Source organism: Siphateles boraxobius, unplaced genomic scaffold, assembly GCF_051911475.1.
Source record: "Siphateles boraxobius isolate OS27281-9 unplaced genomic scaffold, OSU_SipBor_1 32, whole genome shotgun sequence".
NCBI lineage: Eukaryota > Metazoa > Chordata > Actinopteri > Cypriniformes > Leuciscidae > Siphateles > Siphateles boraxobius.
Window position 1 is genome coordinate 2,344,773 of NW_027508942.1, and position 27,992 is coordinate 2,372,764.

Here is a 27,992-nt window from a genome sequence, read left to right on the forward strand (position 1 = left end):
ACAGCTGCGCTATCATGGAAATCAGCAGGGATGCAATTTCAAAAAAAATAATAAATTCCACTGATTTCACTGTTGACTTATGGAGGCTGTGTGAGCTTCTGCCTCAGTGCAATGATGAGAGGTGATCTAAATGAGTCAGAGCTTGTTCTGCTCTCCTCTAAATCACAATGGGCTGAGGAGAATAAGAACTGAAAACAACAGCATGATTTGTTGAGGACCTAACATACTATTATTTGCAATTAACATTGAATCAGAGTGAAAATACCTAGCTGGAATTTCAATTTTCAGTTCCTTTCTGCGCCCTCCATTTTTGCCTCTGATATTTTCCTTATTCCGTTGGCTCTTTTACGGCTGGTCATAGCTTGACTGCTGTTTAGATATTGACTTTCTTGTCTGCCATGGACTTACCAATCTCATGTTCTGCTGCGAACTGCCCAGCTTATATCACATTACACTCTGACAACAGAGATGTTAAGGGCCAAACTCCGGTTGCATGCAGGTGTGAGCCAGATAATATAAGGTAAAAAGAGGTCTGTCACCTCAATCCTTCAAAACCCTGAAAAGATCTGTCAAAACAAGCCTGAATCCTGCAAATGGTATTAGGTTAATATAAACTCATTGATATTGTGCTTGTAGTCTCCTTTGTAGCCTACTATCATTTGATTGTATTCCAGTGAAGTCGTGGTCATTAACTAATTTTCATAAGAATTAGTTTTAATAAAGATGCATTTGAGGGCTCTTGACTAATATATTGTTAGCTGTCAGGTAAGCCATATCCTTTGCATTTTAAAGAGACTTGTCATTTTTATATGCTATTTGTATTTTGAGAGTATTGGTTTAGTGCTTCTTTGGAGGGCAGTGCTGCAGGAACATACAACAAATTAAACAAACTAAATTGCTAAATCAGTTCTTTCCTCTTTCAAAAACAATGGCATTTTTAACTAATAGGCAAGCTATTATCGATTATTAACATTCATTTAAGCATTGGAATCACATACAGTACCGCATATTTAAGCATTAATGAATGTACAATTAACCATCTTTCCTTTATGCTCATGTGATAATAAATTGAATCCTGTTCCATGCAGTTTTTCTAACCCATTAAACATCTCACAAGGATGAGATTTAGTGTTAATTGGATTTTTCAGTAACCTTTATACAGTAAAAAGCGAAAAGTATCTTACTAAATCAAGATAGACAATTCACCCTCTTAAAACAGGCCATCCCAGAGGCCTATCATAATAAATAACTCACAAGCAGATATTTTTGCCAATAGAATTCATGATTAGTTACTACATAATTGATCTAGTCTTCCCTCTCACATTGACATTAATTAGGCGTCCAAATCAGGCTTAATCTCCTTTTATTTTTTTTATTTGTTATTTTGGTCTAGCTGCATTTTTTTATTATTAAAAAACATAAAATTGACGTGTTTCCAAAAGATCATATAGAATTGCTCAGGAGGGAAATATACTTACTGGGTATTTTGGAATAGAATACTAACAAACCACTCTTTCTATTGCTGCAGTATATATCCCCTTACCAGTCGCCCCCCTTTTTGGCAATCGAGTGCAAAATGACATACCCATAATAAAATGGTTGTTGCTAAGGAGTCCTTCTGACTATACACAAAACCAAGGTATCATTTAAAAGCTAACACTTGACAGTTTACTGTGAAAAACTCAGAATTGCTCTAGCAATTACTAATAGAGAGATAAAGCAGCTCAAAAACAATGCACAATTTTTTTGAATGTAAAATTCGGGATCACCAGGGATCCCTGCGGCTCAAGGGGATATTCAAAATGCGTAGATGACCTACAACATTTGCCAAAATAAGCAGTATACAAGCACATTTACTGCATCCCCAGTGCCATTTCCCACAATGCAGTGTGCTTGACTTGACCTTCAGTTTTCAGTGTGACAGATGTTTTTTGACTCGTTATTTGGTCGAATTGCCAAAAGTTAAAAAATTTACCAAAATCGGGTTAAAAATGCAAATTAACTTGTTTTTGTTTCCAAGATGATAACATAAAATGAAATTAAACCTGTAGTCCTGGTTTCACAGACAGGGCTTAGATTAAGCCAGTTTTAGGCCTTAGTTTAATTAGGACATTTAAGTAGCTTTTATAAACGTTCTTTAGAAAAAAAAAACATTACTGGTTGCATTGAAATATTTTTAGATATGGCAGTTGTGTTCATTTAAAACAGCTCAGACATGCATTAAAATCCAGGACCAGGCTTAAGCATTGTCTGTGAAACCGGGGCATGTGTGGCAGTTTATTGTGTAATATTGCTGTTTTACTTGCATTGTTTTTAGTAGGATAGGCAGTATATAATACTGTATATACAAAGTGTTTAAGCTCGTATTGTAACCGCAGTGCTCTTTGAAAACGAAACCGAGGGCAGAAATAAATGAAATGGTCATTACTGTACAGCTTTTATCCCATCAGCCTTTCTTCATTTGCTTTAGATTTGGGTCTCTCTTGCCCTCTATTCTTTACTGTGTCTTTTATCTGATTCTTTTCTCATTCTAATGTATTTATCTGGGCCTTTCGGGCTGCTCCTGTTGAGTATACTCTACCTTATTTGGTTCACGTCTTTCAATGCTCTCCCAGGATTGTGTCTGTTTAATTGGGACGCCGAGTTAATTATTCTCTTGCCCACTGTTGGCAGGGAAACTGCAGCTTGTCTGGATATGGTACAGCACCTGGCACTTAGTCTTGAGAACTCATCAAAGGGGATAATCAAGAAAGGGTGTTAACTTCTCGGGCCATTTATAAGGAAAAAATATGCAATTATAGATCATGTATAGAGCAGCATCAATAGCCTAATCTTTTTAATGATTATTTTATCATTAATTATGCATGCCTCTTCTTCTAAGTGGCTTCAGTCATTAGGTTGAAAGTGAATGTTAACTTGATCAAATTGATGAAAATTAACATGATTTTGAAAATCCAACTAAACAAGAGTAGAACAGCCGGAAAAAACAAAAAAAAAAAAAAAAACACTGCTAGACATTTCCATCAAATAAATGAAATGCTATGACATTAAGCTACTGTAAACATTACGAGTCACTTAACCTTAGAAATAAAAATAGCCTAGTAAAACTATGGAAAGTCGTATAACCGGTGGCCCTTATAAGTTGTTAATTTAGAGCACAGAGTTTCACAGCAGCTGTACTGGGACAGAATAGACCACAGAGGCTTTCTGTGTCTGATTTCCACTCTATGACCAAATACTGAACAAATGTGCTTGTTCAGAGCCAAATCGTTGAGCAAACTCCTCGTAATCACGAAGGGTTTGAGTGTATGTGTGCATCCATCGCTGCCGAGCTCCTCTGAAGTTCTTTGACTGTAGTCTGCATGAGGATGATAAGTCATAGCTATCATGTAAGTGCCACAGAGTAATGCTTTGTTCTGTAGTAGTATAACTATATGCAATGTTGTATCATGCTGTTTTAGTTCAATGCAAATGTGTGCTTTTTTTGATATATTCCTGTTTGGGCAATTTAGATTGTTTTGTTTTTTAGCCTTTGTAATTCTAGCAGTTTACTGAATGTGCTAATATGCAAGCAATACCAAGAGCAAGATTGTTGTAATTGCATTTAGAAAAATAGCACAATTGCGAGTGTGTTATTGCTTTTATACAACAGTTTAATATAAATAAGACGTTAAAACTGAGTAACCTGGATTTAATATTGGCAATTACTTTGCTTGTTTTTCTTGAAAATAGTTTCCAAATGACACTAAAGCAGATTTAACTGGAGGTATTCCAGAAAGCAGGGTTAACTGAGCATCAGATAACCTCGATCTCTCTGTTGATAAACCTAAACCTTTCAGTCAAAGTTTTCGGTTCCAAAAACAAGGACGGGCATAAGTTCAGTAAACCCAGAGCATTTTCACAGTGAAAATCCTAGAATCACCATGAAAACTGACTTAAAGAAGCGTGCCATACTTAACTCTATCCCCACTATTGACAGAATTTTCCTTAATTTATGACAACGGTTCCCCGCCATTTCCGTCAATCCATGTTTTCACTGTTATATGGTAGGAAGCACTGTTACACATCTTCTGAAAGAGTGCAAAATCTCCTGATCAAAACAGTTGAAAAAGAAGCAGAAACATCATCAAACATTAAACACCGTATAAATCAAAACGGCCTAAAGTTACCCGATGAAATGTCAAACCCATTAAGAGGTATAGGACTGTGAATATACTCAACCTACTCAATCTATGCTTTGAATATCATTCTGAATCCAATCTGGACATACAGCAGTCTTTGACAAAAAGGTGATTTTCTCAGGATTTTGTTCAAAATGTTGCTTTTTTAAGGAAGTTTACCCATATTCAAGTGTTGCTTAAAAAAAGAATGTGTGAAGCTAGAATAAAATGTTTTTTGTTGTTGTTGTTGTTTAAAAGCAGAGGCACTGATATATTGCATGTTCAGTTATTCATACAACAAAATATTCTCGGGGCCATGAAAGTTTAAAGTGCTGGCTGGCAACTAAAGAGTTAACTCAGATAGAGTTCATGTTGATTTACACTCTTAGTGCATATGGCTACCTACTTGGGGTTGGACAATATTTTTTTTAATCTTATCCTTTAATCTTTAATTATATTTGTAGCACTGTGAAAAATAATTATTGTTTGTTCAATGATAAATATATAAATTAAAAAGGAAAATAACATGTAATTAAAAACAGTCTGTGCCTGCAAAGGTAATGACTGTATGAGTTTGTTTGTTTAGACATTTTGCTTCCACATTTGTTCTAAGGTAAGATGTCACATATGTGTTTTATTATTATTATATAAATACATTATATAGAAAAAATCCTGTTAGGAAATAGTTGAATGCAGATCCACGATGTGTGAGATGAGAACAAAATAATGTAAAAATAAAATTTGCAGTTTAATGTAATATTGCAGTTATAATTAAAACAATTTATTTGAGTTAACTACTATTTCAGTCTTTCAATAATTTAATTCAATAATGTAATTAATTATTTGTGAAGTTTATCAGCAATTTCTAAATGAAAATTGTTTCTAAGTAAATACTACACTTTTTCTCAGTGTGCTTTGTTAAAATAGTGCTTTATAATTTAATATACAGTTTATAACTATATCATATAATATTGAGCAAAATCTTCTATCATCTGAGTGGTTTGTGTCTGTGAGCTCCGTATTGATTTCTGTTTTGAATCTTTATTTACTATCATTCCGTGTTGTTTATATGTTGACATATCTGTTTACGTACCTGGGACATGACTCACAACCTGCTTTCTGGAATACCTCTTTGGTGCCTGGTGTATTTGAGCATTGCATAGCAAGTGGAGTTTTGTAACTGAATTAATTAATGTTTTTAAATGAACCGATTGAGTAATCTAACAAATAAAAAGTGACTGGTTTGAATGAAAGATTTCATTAGTCACTCTTTAGGACATTTATTTGTTTTGTTTCTAAATGAATCAGCGTTTTAAAGGAATCAAATTAATGAAAGTATATAATAGAAATATGTTTGGTATGAATGTAACCTGCGTGTACTACATTCATCATGTTGTCATTATCATGTGACCATGTTTCAGTCGCATTGCTTCACTTCCATATACAAATCCTGGCCTCATGAGTTAGAAAAGGTTTCATTGGATACGCACGTCAGAATCTCGCCGGAAACAGTAGGTTGTCCGGTTACTTTCATGATTTCAGACATACTATGCAGTTCACATACTGCTTAGCGCCTGCTTTAAAGGTGGATTGTGTAATATTTCTGAGGATCTATTGACAGAAATGCAATATAAGATCCATAACTTTTCAGTGGTGTATAAAGACCTTGCATAATGAACCGTTATGTTTTTATTACCTTAGAATGAGACATTTATATCTCCATAACCGCGTGCGCACCCTTCTGTGGAGGTCGACATATTGTGTCGTCATGTTTCTACCGTAGCCGACAGCGAACACACAGCGCTACAGAGCATTTCGTCACTACCTTGAAAAATACGTTTTCAATGGTGTATAAAGACCTTACTTAATGAACCATTATATTTGTATTACCTTAGAATGAGCGGTTTCTATCTACATACACCGCGGGTTCCCTTACATTGAAATCCGCCGACATGTTTCTACAGTAGCCCTAAACGGACATACGCGTTTCGTTACTATGTTACTCTTCGTGCAAGGAAGCAAGCTTAGTTCAGCGAATAAAACACTGACACAGTGATGAACAAGTAACAATAATATTCGCAATAACATATAGTTTTGATGAATAATTAAGTAAACATAATTTCTTAATTTATCCTTGTAAAGAAACCTCATTGCTGAACTGGCTACTCACTACTGTCTCAGACGATGACATATTTTCCTGTCGGCCACCGTAACTTTTGTTGGTTGCAATTCGTAACCTCACCACTAGATGCCGCTAAAAATCACACACTGCACCTTTAAGTATGCAATTTCAGAATCAGCCATTTGTTTCATTCCTGTATGAGTCAATGGCTTGGTTGAATGAATGATTCCTTGACTCGTTCATAAAGACGGAACATTGCAACAGCCGGGGCAAACTGGTGTTCAGATGGTTTTGCTGGTCAGATGACTCTAAAAATAGCTAACCTGATCAGGCTTGGAGACTATCTTGGCTGGTGTAAACTATTTTATCCAGCATGGCTTAGTTGAATCTGGCCACAAAGAGACTTATGATGTATTTTTGTAGAACATTTTTGATTGAGCACAGGTGTTAATAATTACCAATCACAGCTCAAGCTAATATCCATCCTTCGGGGGGCATGTAATCACAGTCTATTGTAAAGGGGGAAAAAATTGTCTCAGCAGAAAGAAAAATGCAGTAATATGTCATATGTTTTGGAGTGACAGTGGATATGATTATCATGCAGTCTGATCATTACCTGTGCTGCTGGAGGATGACAAATGCAAACTCTTTGAAACAAAGAGGATGTCGATCAAACAAAGCATAGCTTTGGCAAGATGAATACTGTGCCCAACAAGTTTCTCTCTCCAGGAAATCATTAATATAAAGGATGACACTAGAATCCTGAGGGACTCCTCATAGTCCTTATCTTTAATAACTTGTCAAGGACCAACTCATATGAATGTTTGAATACATCAGTGTATTGAAGTATACCTGTGAAGGGAATCTCACGCATAATTTTTATAGATAGCAAATCGTTTTTCCACATGTAGACTATATCACTTGTTCCTTTATTTTAAAAATACTTAATCTGTTTTAAAATGCAAAAAAAACTTTTAATATAAATTACGTTATCCACTTTGAAGTGGGGCCGGGTACATTTAGACAGCCAATTTGGGTTGACACTATGGTGAGAATTCTGGTAATGACTTTGCGTAGCCCGTACAAGAAATGAGTCACTCTGATAATGGGAGCCAATTTAAACCTGCTCCAAATTCTCAGTTGGAATGAGATCATTTGAAGTTTAATGTGCATTCCTCTTTAGAGAGCCAGGGCTCTCTGTATGCTGTGAGTGTCTGCTGGAGTTTAGGAACACTCAGAATATACACAAGAGGCCTGTTTGCCTTACAGTGGTTACTTGTATCTTATATAAGGAAAAATACGATAAAAATGGTTCCCAACCTTTTTGACTCCAAAGCTCGGACCAATATTTTTCAAAACAATATCTGAAGGCACCCTGATGTTGTAGTGTCTAGTGGAACTTAGAGTTGGATCATGTCACTTGGCTGGATAAACTTCTGCTCCCTGACAAAATCAATCTGTAACATCAAAAGAAAAGCCCCGAACAGCACCTGCTAAAGGTCCTGAAAAGTCTCTATAGGAATGGTCCGCAATTTCAGTGTTTTACTTTTCCCTGCTGATGTTGGCCAGGAGAGTGATGACAAAGCTGTTTTGAAACTTTTATTTACAGAAACCATAGAAGTGGCAATATTAAAGGGGATTTCTAATGCTTTTTAATGCATTCTGATTTGTTTCAACTTTACACATTTAAAGAGTTGGATTCTCATTCTAAATGGCCAAAGTTGAAGATGATCGTGCACTTGCATGTTCCGAGGATTGAAGCGCCTTTCAGACAGGACGCGGAATGCGCGGCGCTGCGCTTTGAAACCCATTAATTTCAAAAACTTCCGAAGATACATAACAGCTACAAGTGTATGCACTATATATGCAAGCACTATATACAGGATTCACCCTATTATACTTTATCGACACAAATTGATAAGGCAAACAGCCATGCCAAAATAGTCTATAGCTACATAGGCTGTCTTTGACTTGAACAAAGGTTAAATTACTCGTCAGGCTACAGAAGAATACCATAATTCATCCGTTCAATTAGGCTTAAGACATCGAGAGTCACGCAGACCTACAGGATAACAACCCAGCCACAACACATAATTGGGAATAACATGCCTTACCTTAACACAGAGTGGATTTCAAGGACTTTGCGCAGATCAATGGCCTCCACCGTTTATATTTTTTCAACGAATCTTTTAGTTAACATGTAGTAAACATGATTGGAATTTGCACCGCAGCGCCACCACACCTCGATGCTCATGACAAGAATAGCATGTATAGTTATCTTTATTGAAGTGAATTAGGTTTAAATCGCCGTCATGCATGATTGAATTATATTTTTGCTATTTTACACATAATACTCCACGATGATCACATTACACAAAACTGAAATTGCACGTCAATATAAAACATTGTCAATATTTTTTGAGACCCCCAAAATTTTACGAATCACGTTTTCAGGGGAGCCCATGTCTTATTAAGGGGAGCCGAGCTCCCCCTAGCTCCCCTGTAGTTCGCACCCTGGATAGAACCGAGGTCTTTTAGATGTTTTGTTTTTTTATTTTATGTAATTTAAAGCGATCTTTTAAATGTTCTGAGCCTCTCAAGTGGTTCCCGGCTCCCACTGGTTAAACGGTGGACTTTTCTTTAACTATGCCTGAGTTTCTGAGCCATTTTTCCTGGGGCCACCTCATGAGCACATCCGACAAGAATGCTGAAACTGTGTTGAAACTGCATTCAGAAAGAATAGGACATCAGCGTGAAGAAAATATCCCCAGATCGATAGTGACATGACTCCCCCCGAGGCTATTCATGCTCAGTACAACAGAGCAACATACGTACGAAGAGCCTGACATTTACATCAGACACAAAGTAAACAGGACCGGCTCCCAGAGGACCAAGGTGGGCTGATGCTCTTCTGTGAACAAAAAATACAACTAAAAACAATTGGTGCATTACTGAATGCTCCCAATTTCTGACTGCGACAGTCAGAAATTTCATAATGAACCCAAAGATGACTAAATAAACTTTTAAATAAGAGGAAAGGAGAATCTTTATTGCCAAAGTGAGTTCATATTTAGTGTTGTCTTTCTAAAAGCATCCAATTATTTGGTTTGAAGCTTTCCAAATGCCTTACTTACAAATTTACAGGCTTTACGGGTTTAATTGGACTTGCGCATATAAAAGGATAGAAAACAAAGCGAGAGGTACGTGCCTGTAAAAAGTAAAGCTGAAAAAATAACCATCCAAAGTTTTAAATAATATTTAGACTAAATATTTCGGTTTTATCAAAAACATTTGTCTCTATCTAGTTTGCTTGGCAGGTGATAGAAAAGACATTCTGCTCCTTCGTGACCTACATGACAGCTAAGGACTCACTGATGGATTTTAATATCCAAAGCAGGTTGCATTGCGAGGGAAGCTCAAACGACATGCTGTTCATGGAACATTAGTTACATGTTTCATACAGCCATATATTCCACCGAGGCCTAACTTTAAAGCAGAGTGCAAATTAAAGGAAATTCATTTAGACGGGTTGTGGACACTGGTGAAAACACATCAGTGCAGTCAACCGAACTGCCACATTTAAGTCCTATAAAAATATTTTTAACTAGTCAGACCTTCAACAAATTCTGTGATTTATATAGAGTAATCAAGTTGTTTGTGAGAAAGCTGAAAACCTGGACTCGATATCTGTCTTCCTCGCACACAATTTTATAGTTTAGGCAGCATAAACTTGTGTACTTGCTGCAAAGCAATTTCTTGGACAAAACAACAAGAGTACATTGTGAAAAGAACTGATAACTGCATTTTTTTTTCCGTCTGTGCTGTCACATGAAAAGCGGGGGAAAAAGATATTGCAACTTTTTAAATAAATTTGATTATTTAAGGTAATAAAATATAGAGAAAAGATATCAAAAAAGAATGTTGAGTGAAATATTAAGGCGGGGAGTAATAATCCAACTTACCCACCTAACAGTCCTGAAATTTAGCTTCAGTGATACATTTCCGTTCTGTATGAGTTCGATATGAAACCATCATGTTTTGAATGGAGTAATTTCTATTTCAGCTACTATTCAATATATCAAAGGAATAACTATAGCAAGTACTTTTAGTGCTCTGAAAAAAATTTAAAATAATCATTAAACATGATTCTTCTTGAGAACATAATGTATTATTGATGGTAGGGAGGAGTGCAAGACGGCTTCTGTAATGGTTTCGGTTAAATGATTTTTTAACAGTTATATCACCAGTTAGTGTGAAGCTGTGGATCAGCTAATGAACTCATGAAAATGACAAACTACAGCTTTATGGCAAAGTGTGGATTGGTTAACTCCTAATAGTAGAAAGGCAAAAACATAGATTGTTTAGTTTGTTTGTTGGTCTTTCAATACATTTTCAATGCTGTAAGTAAACCCAACAGAACACAGTTCAATCGTTTCCTGTTTGCACGCATTCATGTAATTGACTTATATAATTGTGCTTCGAGGAAAATTAGCTGCCTACCTCTTGGGGAAACTGGGATTGACATTCCTATTCTACAGGGTTTAATCGGTGTCTTTCAGAGAAGTGTACCCTATCAAGTAATTCAAGCGTTTTAGAGCCTGTGGATCTTGCAAATGTTCCCCGAACTGTTAAAGATTACAACAGGGATTCCACTCATTATTTTCCTATCAAACTCAAAACCGGAAAAAATTGCTGGGCTACAGCCACTGGCCACAGAAGTCCATCACAACGGCAAGGTTAATGGCAAATCACTTTGAGGAATTGATCGTGGGGTGGATGATGGGCCATCTGAGATGGAAGAGCACTGAGGGGGACAGCCATTACTGATAGGGGCAAACACAACTCAAGAGTGGGGTGATAGAAGTTCAACTGGGCCCTCATGCAAAACCTATTGAGTAGACTGACTCTGATGGTTGGTTTGGCCAATATTTCCAAGATATTGCGCTTTTATGTTACTTAATTTAAACGAGATTCTCTCATTAATAGTGCTGCTTTTTATATTGGTATAAAAAGGTCACTTAGAGGTATGTTAAACACACCATACTAATTTATCTCAGGTCATTCTGTCACAGTGGAAACATCCACAGAGGGCAAATTATGAATCCGTATTAAATCACAGTGTCAGACTTTACTTCTGAAAACAGGTCAGAAGAAATCATATCTGACTGATTATGAACCCAGGAATATTCATTGGAATTCATTACCATCTTTGGGAGAAATTTAGGCAGGAATTTAAATGGGCATTCCCTCAGTTTGTTGATGCAAGAGCATGAATCGAGAAAATCCTCCATATTCATGCATGAACAAATCATCACATTTTAAAAACATCTTAGAAAAGCTGCTAACACTACAGTTTTAAAATATTGCCTCAATTACTTTCAAATGCGCCAAGCAAGTCTTCTGAATTATAATGAAATAGACGTCCAATGCCGGAATGATAAGATCCCTCGAAGCCAATTAAAAGTCTGTCTGGTGTGTTTCTAATCGTTTAGGCCATTACTTAACTAATTAGATTAATTGCACAATTTCCATTAATATATTTAAAGGATGCTTTAGTCCTCTGCAGCACAACCAAAATGTAGCCATGTTGGACTGAATTTAAAGGTGTGTGTATACTGTACTGTATGTGATTCGCTTCCCTTAACTTGGGTAAAATATAGATGCACCACGTGTGCCACAGGATCTAAGGTCCATTATTATCTTAGAAATATTGTATAAGGTATTATTTATTAAAACCCCAAGACTTCAAGAGCAATTTTTGCAATACTTCTCATCTCCTGAAAGAAATAGCCCAGCAAAAGTTTGCTGTCTTTGTGGAGGGATACAAACAAAGCACCAGGAAGAGGTGATTCAATGTCACTGGAGATTTCTGTGCCTGACGTCTGTCCTCTGAAAGGCTGCAGACAGAGTCAGCTTAAAATAGATGTTTCAAAACATGAAGTGGATCGTCAATGTGGGTTTAGTCACCAGGATGTGGCCCTCGCGCCATGCTGTGTTTTACATAATGAGCTTAGCTCAGGGCCGGTGACGTGAGGGACCTGAATGAAGGACCGTCCTGATGTTGAGATAAGGTCTGAACCCCTGTCATTCAGCTTCCTCTGTCTTTGAGAGATGTTGATTCATTCTGCAGAGGAGAGAGCCACGACAAGTGTGACCTTACATGCATTTTATGTGTGGATCTTAACGGGAACTGATGCAGTTTTTGCTCCCAAGAGCGAAAATGCTAGACCAGTTTAAAATACATTTCTCTCTATGGTTTGCTGGTTGTTTTGTAAGAATGACCAATCGTATGCTCTTTCATGTCCCGTTTTGGCATGTTCAGTTTTTATACGTAATATTGTATAATGATTGTTGACAAAACAGATTCAAACATATTTTTTTTTGCGTGAACACAACGGCTCGACACATTTCACTCCCTTTCCACCCTGTGGAATAAATATAAACCATTTCAATATTTATCATGTGAAAAGTATTTGATTTTGATTTGATTATTTTGATAATAAAGTGTTCTAAGTGTAAGCTGGTGTGTGGTGGGCGTTCTGGCGCAATATGGCTGCCGTCGCATCATCCAGGTGGATGCTGCGTATTGGTGGTGGTTGAGGAGATTCCCCCTTCAATGTAAAGCGCTTTGAGTGTCGAGAAAAGCGCTATATAAATGTAATGAATTATTATTATTATTATTATTATTATTATTTACTTGGTTACCAAAGAGACAAAAGTGTCTTAAAGCTGAGTTAGCTTGAGATAAAAGAAAAATCAAGGTTAAATATCACTAGTGAATAGAATTCAAATCAAGATGTAGGCTAATTGTCAAATAATGCAGGCATTGAAATATTACATTTAGTTTTTAGGTTATAAAATGCTTGCTTTGAAATTACCCTTTTAAAGTTTAATCTAAAAATGTTTTAAACGCAATTTCCACCACTCTCATTTCCCTCACTTAATGCTAGTAAACACAATCCATTGTGTGAGATTTCAGGTGTTTCAAAAATGGCATTTAAATGTCCAATGTTGGACATTGTTAATAGACTAATTAAACCAGTGGAAAGCGGTTTTAAGTGCTTCAATATACAGGAAAAAACGATCTCATCCTAGATAGACTAACTGGGCATGTGTGTGCAATGCATGTACATACAGTATGTGTTTGTGCACATTAAGTGTGAACTTTGATTTCCACCCAGTGAGATATAGTGGAATGAATGGAGATGGTGGTTGACCTTCACACTGTCAACGTGTGTCAGCATGCTCAAAACCCAAGAACCCGAGTGAATGTAACGCAGAGAGACAAGTGCATCACTCTAGCACCTGAACTAGCATGACTTTAAACCAGTCCCTGTCCAATGTAATGAGGATCTAGTTTTACCTCACCACTGAAGCAGCCTCCCAGTTTTTTGTTTTTGCAGCTGTTTGAAGCTAGCGGCCTCTAGCTGAAGGTTTAGCCTTTGTCTTAAAGCAAAGCCCTTAACTTCTTATGCTGAGTTTGGTGGATTTTTGCAGCTAAAGTAATGCGGCGCGATTCTGGATAAATTGAGAATAAGGATTTGTTTTGTTTTTTTCAAACAGAGAACGACAATCCTCCCACAAACAGAATAACATGTAACTTACTGGAGGTTCTGACAAATGTTAGTTGCTGCAGTCTATTTAAAAACGAGTCTGAATGAATTATATATATATATATAATTTATTCAGACTCCTTAAACATTCTAAATAGATATTAATATATGCATATATAAATGTATAAATATAAATATATGCATGTATAAATAAATAAATAAAAAATCAGATTCAATTAAGGATTCAATGACGGACTCATAAATTCTTCACATGTTACTTGATGAATCAGCATTTTTTTTTTTTGTACGAATCTCTTGAATGAATGATCCAATGACAAATACATATTTTAAATGACATTATTGCATTTGCATTTGTTGGAGTTTCCCTTCCCGACACAACATTTAAGGGAAGAGAGTATTTAAATGAATCACGCAAGGTTTGCGCTCGTCGTGGGATGTGCCCTGGTCTTGGGGGAGTTGTGAAATGTGAAATGTCTAATTATTGTCCTTGAACACAACATCTCAATTCATGGTAAACAAATTCTTCGAAAGTAATTGCCCTTGAGGAAAAATAACAAAAGCTCTCCGCTCTGAAAATAATAACGCTTTTATCTCTTACACTCTTGAAACGCAGGATTAAATTAGGCCACAGGCTCGGCTTAAAAGAGCATATCTGATTACATCAAAACACATGGGCGTTTCTTTTTTTTTTCATTTAATGTAAGCAGTCCTTGTGAATGTGCTGAGCATGGGATTTTTTTTTGGAAAGCTCAAAGTGTATTGATTACTACTTGTTAATGTGCAGCGCCACTGTGTTCACACACTGGAATCGAGCACTGTGAATGGGTTATAGCCCCACAACACACACACACGCACGAACGCACACACACATCTGGTGCGTATCAGTATGACAGCCTGAATGTGAATGAACCCAAAAGGTTGGTACACTGTTAAACCCTAATGAACAGCTGTCAGATGACAGTAAATGCTTATCGGTGACACCCAGGTATTGCCCGTTTAACACACAGACCATTTTTGAATCCAATGGCCACATAATTAAGGGTACATTCAGACAGACTCATTGACTCTGGTGAGTAGAGCGTCAATTAAAATGCCTCTCAGAAAGTTTCAGAGTTCAGAAGTGATCAAAATGACTTTAAAGTTTGATCAGTTTCTGAACAAATCACGCATCGAATTGCTTTGAATTCCTTTTCCAAACGGTCTCTTAATAGGACTCACCCCATCAGCATCATGGCAGCACACTCACATACACCAATTGACAAAAGTAAGGAGTATTGCCTATCTGCCACACATCTAAATGCCAAGCCTTTACCTGTGGTTGACACCCAATTTGACCACACAGCTTTTTTTCTTTTCTTTCTTAGACACCAGCGGATAACCTGAAGAGATATTCTCATTTCTACATGTGAAAGAACCTTGACACCTGCTTTGTGTGGCTCTAAGTGGTCACTGATTGTTCCCTTGACATCTTGTCCCTACAACTTTAATGGGATGTCTAGCACGTACAAGATTAGTGAAACCATTACCCCTTCCTCCAACATTCCCCCTGTCCTGACACTAGCTTTAGTGGCGATGCCTCCGCAAATATCAGCCTTTAAAAGTCTGGAGATCACTTAGAGTCACTCCAGCCAATGCCAGAACTGTCAGCTATTTCAGCTGGAACGCTGGACATGATTGTAGAGGAAGAAAGAAAGAGAGAGAACAAAAAAAAAACATCAAGTCTGATGTTTCGGCCAATCGTTCTCCAAATCAGTTGTTCTTGTTTCGACTGATCCTTGAAGATTATCATGGATCTCATTCCCATTTCTGGTTTAGAAAGTGGAAATGAACAATAAGAGGGTATATGGCACCACTGATGGTAAACAGTTTAATGTCACAATTAGCATATATGCCATTTTTTCACACTACATTAAATAAGGCAGTTCGTTCAGTAAACTAGCTAGCTACATAACAATGGAGATAATTATCCACCCTTAGGATTGTAGGTATAACCCTTTTTTGCAACGTTTTCAGTGGGAATGCTGGTAAAAAACAAGCATGCTATTTTATTTTTTATAAATTAGTTCCAGGATAATATAACCGCATAGTAATGTTAATACACATTACCTCTTATGCTCATCAAAGCTGTATTTTTGATCGAAAATACCGTAAAACAATAATATTGCCAAATATTATTACAATTTAAAACACTGTTAAAATGTAATTTATTCCTCTGATGACATTTTCAGAAATTTTCAGCATCATTACTCCAGTCTTCAGTGTCACATGATCCTTCGGAAATTATTCTAATATGCTGATTTTCTGCGCAAGAAACATTTTTTTATTATTATCCTCTTGAAAACAGTTGTGCTGAATGTTTGTGGTTTGTCATTGTAATTGGTCAAGTTAAGTTAGGAGAAGTAACTACTTTATTATCATTCCTCATTAATGCTAAACTATTGCCAACTGATGGCCTTTTAGCCTTTTTAGCATTTGAGTAAGGAAAGGAAAATGAGAATAGAAAGATTTGCTATAGAAATACATGCTCTCGCTCTCTCCTCTTCCCTCCCTCTACATAAATGTGTAGACACACTGATGCCAATGGATCAGTAGAGGTTGACTGAGGTCTGTTAAAAAGCGACATCATTGGTTGGAATCAACACTTGGAATGATTCCATTTAGCAAACATTGGCAAATGCAGAGGTTGGCAGCTTATAGCATAGAGGAGTCCAGCTCAGAGCTCCACTAAGACGGATGAGGGGTCAGAACTGCAGAGAGACCATTAGCAGTCTGTATAACGTAAGAGACGACTGCCATCTGACTGGAAAAGGACTTGTGAGGTTTCTCGCTCCTCGTGGCATGCATACATTTGCGAAGATGGTATGACAATTCATAATGCAGGAGAAGAGGGTTAATAATTTCTCCTCACAAAGGAACCAGGTGCAAGCCCGAGGCGAAAAGCGAACACATTGAGTCGGCTACACTGAGAATAAATAACCAGTACAGTCACTTCCATAAGCACATATGTGCTAAGCAGGGACGTTTGATTCCCTATTTTCTCTCTGAATTAAAGCCTTGTGAGAAAACATTGCACCTGAGGCATGCTAATTTAGTTTGGCTGCCTCTACCTGCTACTGTACGTGACAATAAAGTCATTCGAAACCTCATTCCCACATACACAAATAATTGCTCTTATTATCTGATAGGCCTACGTAATCAAAACATATTCCTGACCAGAAAGGCCTTAAGTTTTCATCTGTCATTTAACATAACTTCTAACCATCTGCTGAAAAGGTTTGATTAAGGAAATTCGGATTTGACCCCAGTGTTTCACATATCGCTTACCTTGGGCCGCGGCTCGGTAATGAGGCGCCACACAACACGAGGAGACACAAAACACTTCATTATGGGCTGCGGTGAATCATTTTTACTGTTCGTGTTCATATGGGCTTGCAGTCTGAGAACACCTTATCACTTTCATTTAATCCAAATTGATGTAAAAGGATTGAATGCTACTTGATACTGTGCATCTTTGAAATGCAATTATGGCCCCGATGGACCAATAATAGTCTAGTCGGGGTAACATCAGCACTTATGATTATGAACTGATTTTAATACCACTCTTTCTGGTCCCTAGTGTGAAAGAAGAGAGCGAGAAAGAGAGAAAAAAAACATTTTGGCTTGTTTTGTAACTGATTAAAACTTGAGTTTCCAAATGTTTTTGAAAGAAGTCTTGGTCACACTTTAGATAAGAGTCAAATTCTCCCTATTTACTAACTATTAACTGCAACTTTTGCCTCAATAAATTGCTAATTACTGCTTAATAATAGTTAGTAATAAATGTGATGCATCCTTGCTGAATAAATAAAGTAAAAACTTACTGACCCTCAACTTATGAACTGTAGTGTATGTCTCTCAAACCTTCTAAAACATATACATCTTCTTATTACTTTCTCCATTCAGTAAAAAAAAAAAAAAAAGAAACCTTGACATTTCAGGAGCGGATTCGGTTGTGTAGAGGTTCATTTGTCGCTTGATCGTTAAACGTTTTTTCGTATTCTTTAATAACACAAAACGGCAAAAAAGAAAATCAAATTAAATTTCCAAGAAGGCTCATTGAACCAGGGCAGCGCTCCTAAACGCTCCACTGGAGAAAGTGTGTACACCGTGTCCCGAGCTTTTGAAAATTGCCTTTGGAGCACAGAGGCCCTGAACCATCCCACAACGACACTTTACCCTTCCTCACACTAAACCCAAAAGGTCATTCTTTTGTCTTTGCGAGCTCTGTCAGATTGCTGTCTTTTCTCATATGTGAGAACGCTGAGACGCTGTGAGCCAGTCAATACAGGTATCTGAGGGTAATGGAAAGAGATTGATTTTTAATGTTTCACTGCCCTTTGGAATGAAACAAAGACTCTTCTCAACATATTGGTAATCTATGCAACATAATTAAAATGCGTACCCAGTGAATTAACCAGGGATAGTTACTCTTGCCTAACAAGATTACGATTTTAGTCAGTTTTATATTGTAACTACGTCTCAGGTGTTTGAAAAATATTAGATGAGGGCAATCATACTTGAAATTTATTTAAATGAAATCCAAATGAAGATTTTCTAGGAAGTCAAACATCACAAGTTGTGATTTGTGTACCTCCTGTGACTTTTCCCTCCATAATGTTAGTGGAGCAATCTGTCAAGTCTGGTCAGTCTGGTATATTGAGTTGTGATTTGTAGGATGAAATTGCAGCATTGCATGCTGAACTGCTTTTGGCTCAGTATGGGGCTGGATGATTTCCAAGCATCGCTCATTCTTTTTTGCTTTTTGCTGATTGATCACTGCTACAAACACCTTTGAATTGTGAACCTATAGCATTCCGGAGCATTTTTTCTTTACATGAAATAGCCTTTTTCAGAGCATCAGGTTATGTAAAGCTTACATTTACTGCCATGACAGATTTAAAGCTAATTGTGATCCTGATAAGGAGATTATTTGGAATCTGTTAATACACGCAAAGCACAAAAATTCTGCATGGGTGAACAGGTATGTGATAAAACATAAAATATTGCTACTAAGCAAGATTACTGATAGTAAAAAAGCTCCTCTGACTAAAGCTAATATTTTACATTATTAATGTGCATTTTATATTTCAAAACAAGTCTTTGCATTAAGCCCATTCACACCAAGAACAGTAACTATAATGTTTTAATAATGATTCTAATTCTATGGATGGGAAAATCCACAACACAGCCAAAATGACAACACTACAGAGGAAAAATTTTCTCGTTTTTAGAATGATTTTTCCCAGCTGATGAACGATAAAAACATTGACAGTCAATCAGAACCCACCCTGCTTTGAAGAGCTTGAGCATTTAAACGGCAGTGTGCGCATATAATAAACAGAACGCCATTGTGTGTTGGTGTGGACACTAATGTAGTTGGTAATGTAGTCGTTAGTTATCGTTCTTGGTGTGAATGGGCCTTTGGTGGTGGAATTATTCAATGGCTCTTTCTGCATATTACAGTAAATCAATATAGGGGGTCAATATAGCGATATTCTTGAGTCTTTTACTCAAATGACCTGGATCATACCCAGGAACTAATTCTGTTTAGTTCAGTCAACTGATTCATTCATCATTAAGGAACAAAACAAGTGACTAGATGCATCTGAAATTGCATACATGAAGTTTCCATTAGATATGCACTTGAGAATCTCTGTGGAAGTAACAGGTTATCCAAATGACATTTCACCTTCTGTTTTATGAATACTATGAATTTGGATACAATACTTTTTTCACATACTGTTGTTCGCCTGCTATATACAGTAGTAAGGAAGCAGGCGTATTTGGACATGAGTGAGTCATTGAATCGTTCACTCAATGATTTATTCAAGAATTAAATGCACCAACTATATGTGGCTAGGAGATGCACAGCATTTAATTCTACATTTACTTCCTTTAGAACAGTTGTTGGCAGAGCAAAACAGACAAAGTAACAGGCAATGTTGTGTAATTTACTTAATATTAACTTCTTGTTTGTTATAATTGTATATATATAATTAATTGCTGATTATTCAGAGCCATGTGATATGGCCTAATTGTTTGCAAAATGACAATTCAAATGACTTCTGTGTACCACAATAACAGGCTTTATTTCATCTTTGATTCTAGCTTTAGGTTAAATGACATATTTGTGTTTTAAGTGCAGCCTTTCCAAACTCATTGAAGTGCACTGTGTTATCAGGCTCTTTATTATATACATGTATATGTCCACCCTAATCCTACGAGGCAAACAAAAATAGTCACAATGTAAAATAGTCACAGAGTGCTTGTCAAGGGCATAACATATTGCATTAGGATACACCAGTTAACTGACTCACTGCGTGTATCCTGCCATATATTTAGCAGTGTGCAGAGAGGTACAAAATGTATTCTAGGTATTATATTGGCCTAATAAAAAAAGTCCTGAGATCCTGAGACGACAATACCAGTCTGGCTGTAATACTGGGGGCTTTAGACACTGCCAGCTGGGCATTATTAAACCTCTTAACATCCTACCAGACTAGAGAGCAGATAGAGAGAATCATATCACATGTCTAGAGTTGGAATGGGAGTCAAACATATATGGCAAACAACCCCTGTACCTCCCAGAAAGACCTCAATTAATTTATTTTAAACAGGATTTAATAGGACATGCAGGCTATGGCTGGTACATATCGAGTCACGTCTGCATGCCTAAATGAAATGCTCAATAATGCATTATGGATTATATTTCAATTTCAAGATTACGCCTGGGACAAATTATTAATGAGATATCCGGCAATTATGAGTCAACTCTAAAGCTCAAACTCAAGTCATTTTTAGCAAAGCAGAACGACGGTGATCTGAATACCAAAATAGAGACAGGAAAGAGTGCACTGGCCGCAGGTCGTCTCCAAATGTTAGCATGCTTATTGTGTAGTAGAATTGTAGTTGAGCATTTCATTACAACTGCAAATGGCAAACAACGTAAAACATGAATCGGAAATCTCACGCCCCCTTAATATTATATGTCCACAGTATGACAAGTGCCCTAATTTTTGCTTTAACCGCACCACAAATGATTTTCGGCAACCATGTTTTTCAAAGCATTCTGGCATGTTGCTTCTCTTTAAGTGCAGTGCAATCTTATCAAACTCGTTTCATGTGTTTCTACTCAAAATATTCACATGTGAATATGTGCATGCGTTTGTACGAGCTGTTGCATATTTATTTGCATTCTGTGACTATGGAAGGGTTTTGTGCGGATGAATAGGCTAGAAAGTATGGAATTTAGATGGGCTGTTGCATTGCCAATATTATTTCCATTACTGTACCTTTACAGTATTTGTCTATGGCCACAGTTATTCCTGCCAATTGCTTGCTGTCACATTTATCTGGCTCAAAGAATGACAGCGTATGGATTGATAATCAAGCAATATGCATACAAAAGACACTCTGACATCCCGGCACACGGCATTAACAGTTCGTAAAAGGAGTAATGCTGCGTTCCCCAGCAATTTTTCATTTAGTGCTTCCCTTTTTATCTCTCTTTTCTCCTCCTTTTTGTTCTCATTCATATTTAATGCAAAATTGACACAACCACGAATTTCAAAGCATGCAGAAAATATATAGAGGGCTTTAAATCCCACACAGCCGAACAGGATGTTTAGTGGCAGATGTTTGGTCATAATGCTCAGCAGCTGCAGGATGCATTCGTCTCTGTTTGAGCACAGTAACTAAAGTATTTAAAAATGCAGTACAGAAGTTATTTATTCTCTATCGTATTTGTAAGTAAAAACTAAAAATAAAGATCATAAACTTGTGCACTTTTATGTAAGGCACTATATGTGCATTTACTGTTTTTGAAATCGAATTCAAAGAATAGTTACAGCTAATTGTGACAGCTTATCTTTGTCTAGTATATTTATGGCTACAAATTGTAATTGCTAGGTATGTTTTAATTGGTTGGTCTTATAAAACACACAGTAGTGGCCAAAATTCGTTTTTATTGACCCTACAAGTTTGATTAAACCATCAAAATATGAGGAAAATATTTTATATTTTTAAATACTTTAAATATGAGGCAAGAAAAAACACTTAGTTAAGGTATTTATCTGACTTAGTTGTTTAGCAAAAAAATGAGTACACTAAAAATGGTTTTATTTTACTGTGCAAAAAAAATGCATAGAAATTATGAACTTCCAAAAAAAAGGGAACTATTAATAACTGATTTTGTTGTTAAGTAATGATTTCATGAGATTTTTGTTTTTCTTTGTATAAAACCCTGGCTAAAAATTCTGTCTGCACAATTTGGCATTATTCATTGCATTGCATCACAAATAAAACAATTGAATTGCATATATTGTAAGCATATATGCAATATGCTTACACAATCTCTCTCTCTCTCTCTCTCTCTCTCTCTCTCTCTCTCTCTCTCTCTCTCTCTCTCTCTCTCTCTCTCTCTCTCTCTCGATCTCTCTCTCTCGATCTCTCTCTCTCTCGATCTCTCTCTCTCTCGATCTCTCTCTCTCTCTCTCTCTCTCTCTCTCTCTCTCTCTCTCTCTCTCTCTCTCTCTCTCTCTCTCGATCTCTCTCTGTTATATCATTCTGAAAGCACATAAAATTGCAGGAAACGTTCAGTCCAACAGTGGCTAATGGAAGATGAGGAGTGATGGGTCCTGCCTTGTTGGCCAAAGCCCAATCACACTCCATCTGATCTTTACCTCAGTGAAGGCCTATATAGATCCATACTGAGCTGTAGCAGCAGCCTGTGCTCTGGACTTGTGAAACTCAGCACTTTCCACTTTAATGACCAGGCCTCAGCACTTCTTCATTACGGAGGAAGATCAGTTCCATATAATTCAAAGTCGAGCGCAGAAACGTACTGCCTGGGTAGGGAGGTTCTGTCTAATGAGGCAGTGTGTGCGTATGGTTGTTTCTCTGCCTGTCCTGTGCTGTTATTCAAAGCTCCCTTCATCCTGAACAATCACTTTTTCAGACAGCATCACCATTCATGTGTGCAGATTGTTTCTGGCAGATCCTTACAGCTAAGCAACTTTTCTTCAAGGAGGATTGTGGTTTATCGTCAGCCTTCACATGGTGTGGCTTTAATCAGAATTATGCGATCGCTGGCAATGAGGAGCTGTGGAGTACAGCATGCGATTATAAGCCTGTTTGTCTGACAGGCTGATTCTCATTAGAACACTTTCTGTGGTCTCTCTCATATGAGAGTCTGCCAAAACAGCTGTGTCAAAAGTGGTCACAGCATAATTATCAACCTGTGATAGTAATGACCAATTTATTCCTCATATTCCCGACTCTGTGGTTACCTGTACCGTTGTGACGATGTTCGTATCTTGAGCCAAATGAGGTCGATAATATCAGGAGAAAGTTATCCGGTAGCATTCCCGGTCATCTAATGTCATCTGCTTGGCATTTGTCGTAATAAGTGGCGATTTTGTTTTCTTGAACACGTGGGATGGAAACTCTGATTTATTCACAAATGTTTAATGCAATAATCCAGTTTTGCACATCAGTTAAATTTAAATTAAGTGTAACTTTGGATGGAAAGATAGCTTATGTGGGTCTTTTCTCACTGCTTTGGCACAAATGCATTCAATGTCATTCAAATCACATACAATCTTCTCTCACTTAGACACAACCACTGCCAAAACTCTATGTACCTACAGGCCAATTATTCTCTTTTCTAAAATGTTAAACTTAAGTTCAAAACTTAACATAATACAAAACTGAATAAGAAATTTCTACAGTAACACCATGTTCAACTATATTCTGAAACATTTAGCTGAACAACTAGACAGGTGTTAGACTTTAAATTGTATTACCATCTATCCAAAAGGGGAAACTTAAGAATACTGTTGTACTGTAATGTAAACGTGTTTTTTATTTTTTGTTTCCATGTTATGAGCGCCAAAGTGTGCTTTGTTGGGTCACATCCTTTGCTAGTCTTATGTAAGAATGAGTTGATTTGAGACGTGTATGCAGTGTTTTGGTAGCTTTAGTGCAGTGCAGTGTGCATACTAAATTATCTGCTGTGCCAAGCTGAAAGTTGGTTAAGCCTGGTTCACACGGGACGATTTAAAAATTGTCGGCCGATTTTCCAAACCTGAGAAACCCCACACACGGCGATAAAAAAATCACGGGTCCTACAGTTTTGGTCGTACCTTGTGTGGTGCGCAGCCACGCAGCAAAATCAACACATCACACACAAACCGATTTGACTCCCGATCGAGCATTCCCAGGTCAGATGGAAAATCTCGCAAAATCCCTCGAGATCAAACGTGACTTCAGGGTAAACAATCATGGCGGACGAAGAGGATGCAGTGGCGATAGTTTGTCGTTTGTTTTTAACCAAATCCATCTCTGACGTCCACCAGACTTTCTGGTGCGTCATGCCGCCGGCTGTTTTGATTTTGTTTCCCGGTGCTTCCTCTGCGCCTCGTCACCTCGTTTTCTGATTGGCTACACGCCAAAATCTACAGGCTGCGTGCTCGTTTGTCCCCGGGGGACACCACACACGAGGAGTAGTCGGGCCAAAAAAAATCCAACATGTTGGATATCCCCGATTTGAGATCGGAGCGGTCCCGGCGTCCTTCCGAGCAGACGAGAGCACTCTTGACACACCACACACGGCAGGAATATCTCATCAGATTATCACGATAATCTGAGCATCCGGATTGTCGGAAGGGGTAAATCGGGGCTAAAATCGGCCTAATTATCCTGCCGTGTGAACCAGGCTTTAGAAAAAGAGTTCTGTGTGAAGAGTTTTGAGAAAAGTGACAAGTATTGAGGAAGTATTGAACTAGAACTAGTACACATTGTTTTAAAAATCTTTTGTCGTGCTTTAAAGTACACTTTTAATATGTTGACTAACATACTAAAGCACACTGTAACATGTATGTTCTGTGTTCCCCCCTTCATTATGTTTCATTTTGGTTTAGACCTGTGACCTAGTTTTCCCCAGTCTGTTTGATTAGTCATTTCATTCATCTGTTCCTTGTCATTCACTCATCAGCTCCCTTTGTTTGCCCATGCATTTATACCCTGTGTTCTCCCTCAGTCTTCGTGCGTTCTCTTTAATGTTATGTTGTGTTTAAGTGAGTGTCTCCTGAGTTTTTATATTAAATACTATTATTCCTCTTCTCCATCTTCATCATGCTTTTCACTACCCTACGTACCGTAACACACACATGCTTGATTATAATTTTAACTGTGGTGTGGTATTTTATATTACATTTAAAGTTAGTACATTTTTTATTGTTTATTTATTATATTTAATAAAAAGCAAATTCATTATAAATAGGTAATTACAAATATATTGAAATACATTGGGGATTCATGTGTATTAGCTTAACTTTGTTTAGTTTTTATTCGCACTAATTCAGCATTAGTAACTTAATTTTCGCAGCATCAGTCGCGCGCTCACTCAACCTCCGAGGATCTCCTGTTCTTTGCTCATTTTGATCAGACTTGCTCTGACCAGATCATCGGAGTTAGTGAGTTGTTGACTCGAGAACTGATGCAGTCACATCTGTCCAATTCACAAATTAATCTTTCAGTGTTATTTGCGAACCAATTTAACAGGTTAATTGAAAATAATCAGCTTGTTCACGAATCGGACATTGCTATTGTGTGTAGGAACGGGTGACTGTTTCTTCTGTTCAAAATAACAAGGAATGGCATGTTTTTACGAAATGTAGTGGAGTAATAAGTGTGGATTGTGATGGAGTAATAGTAAAAGTTTCTGACCACCATGTAACGGAAGTGAAACGGCTTCTTGAACAAGAAGAAATGTAGGGTGGGACGTGATTTTGTCTGTGGGTAATTGATTGGATCATTGGATGGTTGTGGTTTGTTATTGGTTGATCTAATGTGAGAGGTTGTCCCACCCTCATTCCAGTTAACACGTCATCAGAGAGGAAAACAGATGCTACAAGAGGGAGTGGAAGTTATTTTGATCAAGATTACGAGGGCACATGCATTTTATAAATAATAGTGATGTGCACAGATAAACACCATAACATATACACATATTTTGTTGAATGGCCGTCAATGAATAGAAAGATGTTTCTTGCTGCCAGATATTGTATAGCTGCGCCATTTAGCAGCAGGGGCTAACTGGGTCACACTAACCAGCCAAACCTCGACCCCTAGTTTGAGCCAGACTCTATTATTGACATCTCATCGGTCTGTCCTAGATGAGTCCAACTCCATTGAAATCTGGTAGAGAGAGCGTGATGTTTTTTTCATCTCTATCTGTCTCTTCCAGCCCACACCCTTGATCAGTTTCACAGACATCACACTGTGGGAGTTTTATAGGCATGATGCCTTCCAGCATGATTTATTTATTTCGCAGGTGTTGCTTTCCTATCATGGAGATTAGTACGACTGTGCTTTGGTTTCCTTGAAACATAAAAGTTCAGCTACAGCAGCTCAGGATGCTTTGGCAAAGAGCCCATTTGTTGAAAGCATTTGACTGTACTCTACATAACTTATTTATGATTTGTATTTGGGACAATGACAAAAGAAAATCACGGCACATTATATTTATTTCTTTTTTGTGCTATGCACAGCTGCGTGCGTCTTTTTGGGTTGGCAAAGTGTTGAAATTCTGACAGAGAACATAAAACCTCAACCTCAAAAAGCCTTGACATCCATCTAAAAGTGTCTATGAACGGGAGCATATTAAATGTGGATAAATTTGTGTCCTCGTTCCTGTTTCATGTCCTCAATGTGGCAACCCATATGAGGTGGAGCGGGGAAACAACCCTCTCCAATATTTTGAATTTGGACTGCAGTACCCATTTCTACCACTAGCTATCTTATCTTACATTCTGCACCTTTAATAATTGCTGTAAAAATATATTGCTCATTTTTAGTTAATGCATTAACTAACGTTAACAAAGTATACCTTAATGTAATGTGTTACTGAAAGGCTTTTAAAACAAAAATATGTGTATATTTTTCTCTGTCTGCAACCTTAGACGTCAAGAAACCCTGAAACAGACCCTGACGTGACTTTGAGGCGAGGTCACAAGTTCTTTTTCAGGATTTTCGTGACATTGGATGTTTTCTTGAGTTCATCATCCACTCACAATGGCTTGAAATCCTCCAGGCTGCTGTAACCTGCCGTGCAGAATGAATTTGCCAGGCATGCCTTAGATTTAAAGAAGTCATCTTTCTGTTTCTTTTCTCTTCCTGTAGCTATGAGGGACTGGAGAAGAAGCTGAAGGAGGTTTTCACAGAGAGGACAGGAATTTTACGACAACTCTCCAAAACATCAAAGGAGCTGGACAGCATCAAGGGGAACCTGCAGGTAAAACTCCACTGTGTGCTGATGGGAAACTTAAAGGGATTTGTGTTCCTTTCCAAATGTAAATAATCCATACGAGTGCATCTTTGTTACATGATTTAATGCTTGCAGATTGAGGAAGATTTTTTTTCAAGAGAGAGAGGTGTCACATTTAATTTTCTAACTCTGTGGCTGCTCAAGGTTTCTAGCTGTAATGCTCCTCAATGTGTTTCTGCTACTCAGATCTTAGTCTGCTCTTATCGTGTATTGCTTTTGCATTTTATGTTTTGTTCACATTTTCACTTTATGCCATTTTGAGGTGTAAACATTTTCTATACCTTAAAGAAGCATTGAAATATTATTTAGGGCAGAAGTTTGTCTCTTTTTGTTTGTCTTTTTTGCCCTTTCATGTTTTACACATTTTTTGTGTTCTTGTGAATATTTCTGACTTTGCAAAGGTTTAAAACAAAAAGAACATAACATTTAATTGAAAAACATATCTTCTATAGTTTCTAGTAGTTAAAAGGGTAACACTTTACAAAACGATTCAATTAGTTAACATTGCATTAATGCAGTAAGTATTAAATGCATTAAGTATAAACAACTTACAGCAATTTGTCTGCATTTATTGTTATAGATTAATATGAATTTATGAATATAATATTGATTATTGTTATTTCATTATTGTTTTAAAATATAAGTGCATTTTGGATAAAAAAACAGAATCTTTAACAATAACTGTATATATTTTTTTGCTGAAATGCATGATGGGAACCTTTTAACAAAACTGCTAAAGTAATTAGTTAATTAGTTAGTCAGCTATTGGC

General features: G+C 37.1%; 1 protein-coding gene across 1 annotated transcript in view; it reads left to right on the plus strand.

The window, feature by feature from the left end:
- Positions 1 to 27,992, plus strand: part of luzp2 (leucine zipper protein 2) — a 141,736-nt gene that overhangs the window by 53,351 nt on the left and 60,393 nt on the right. Inside the window, exon 2 of the mRNA XM_077194526.1 lies at positions 27,078 to 27,189. Coding sequence (XP_077050641.1) covers positions 27,078 to 27,189 — 112 coding nt within the window. The remainder of the gene's footprint in view (positions 1 to 27,077; positions 27,190 to 27,992) is intronic.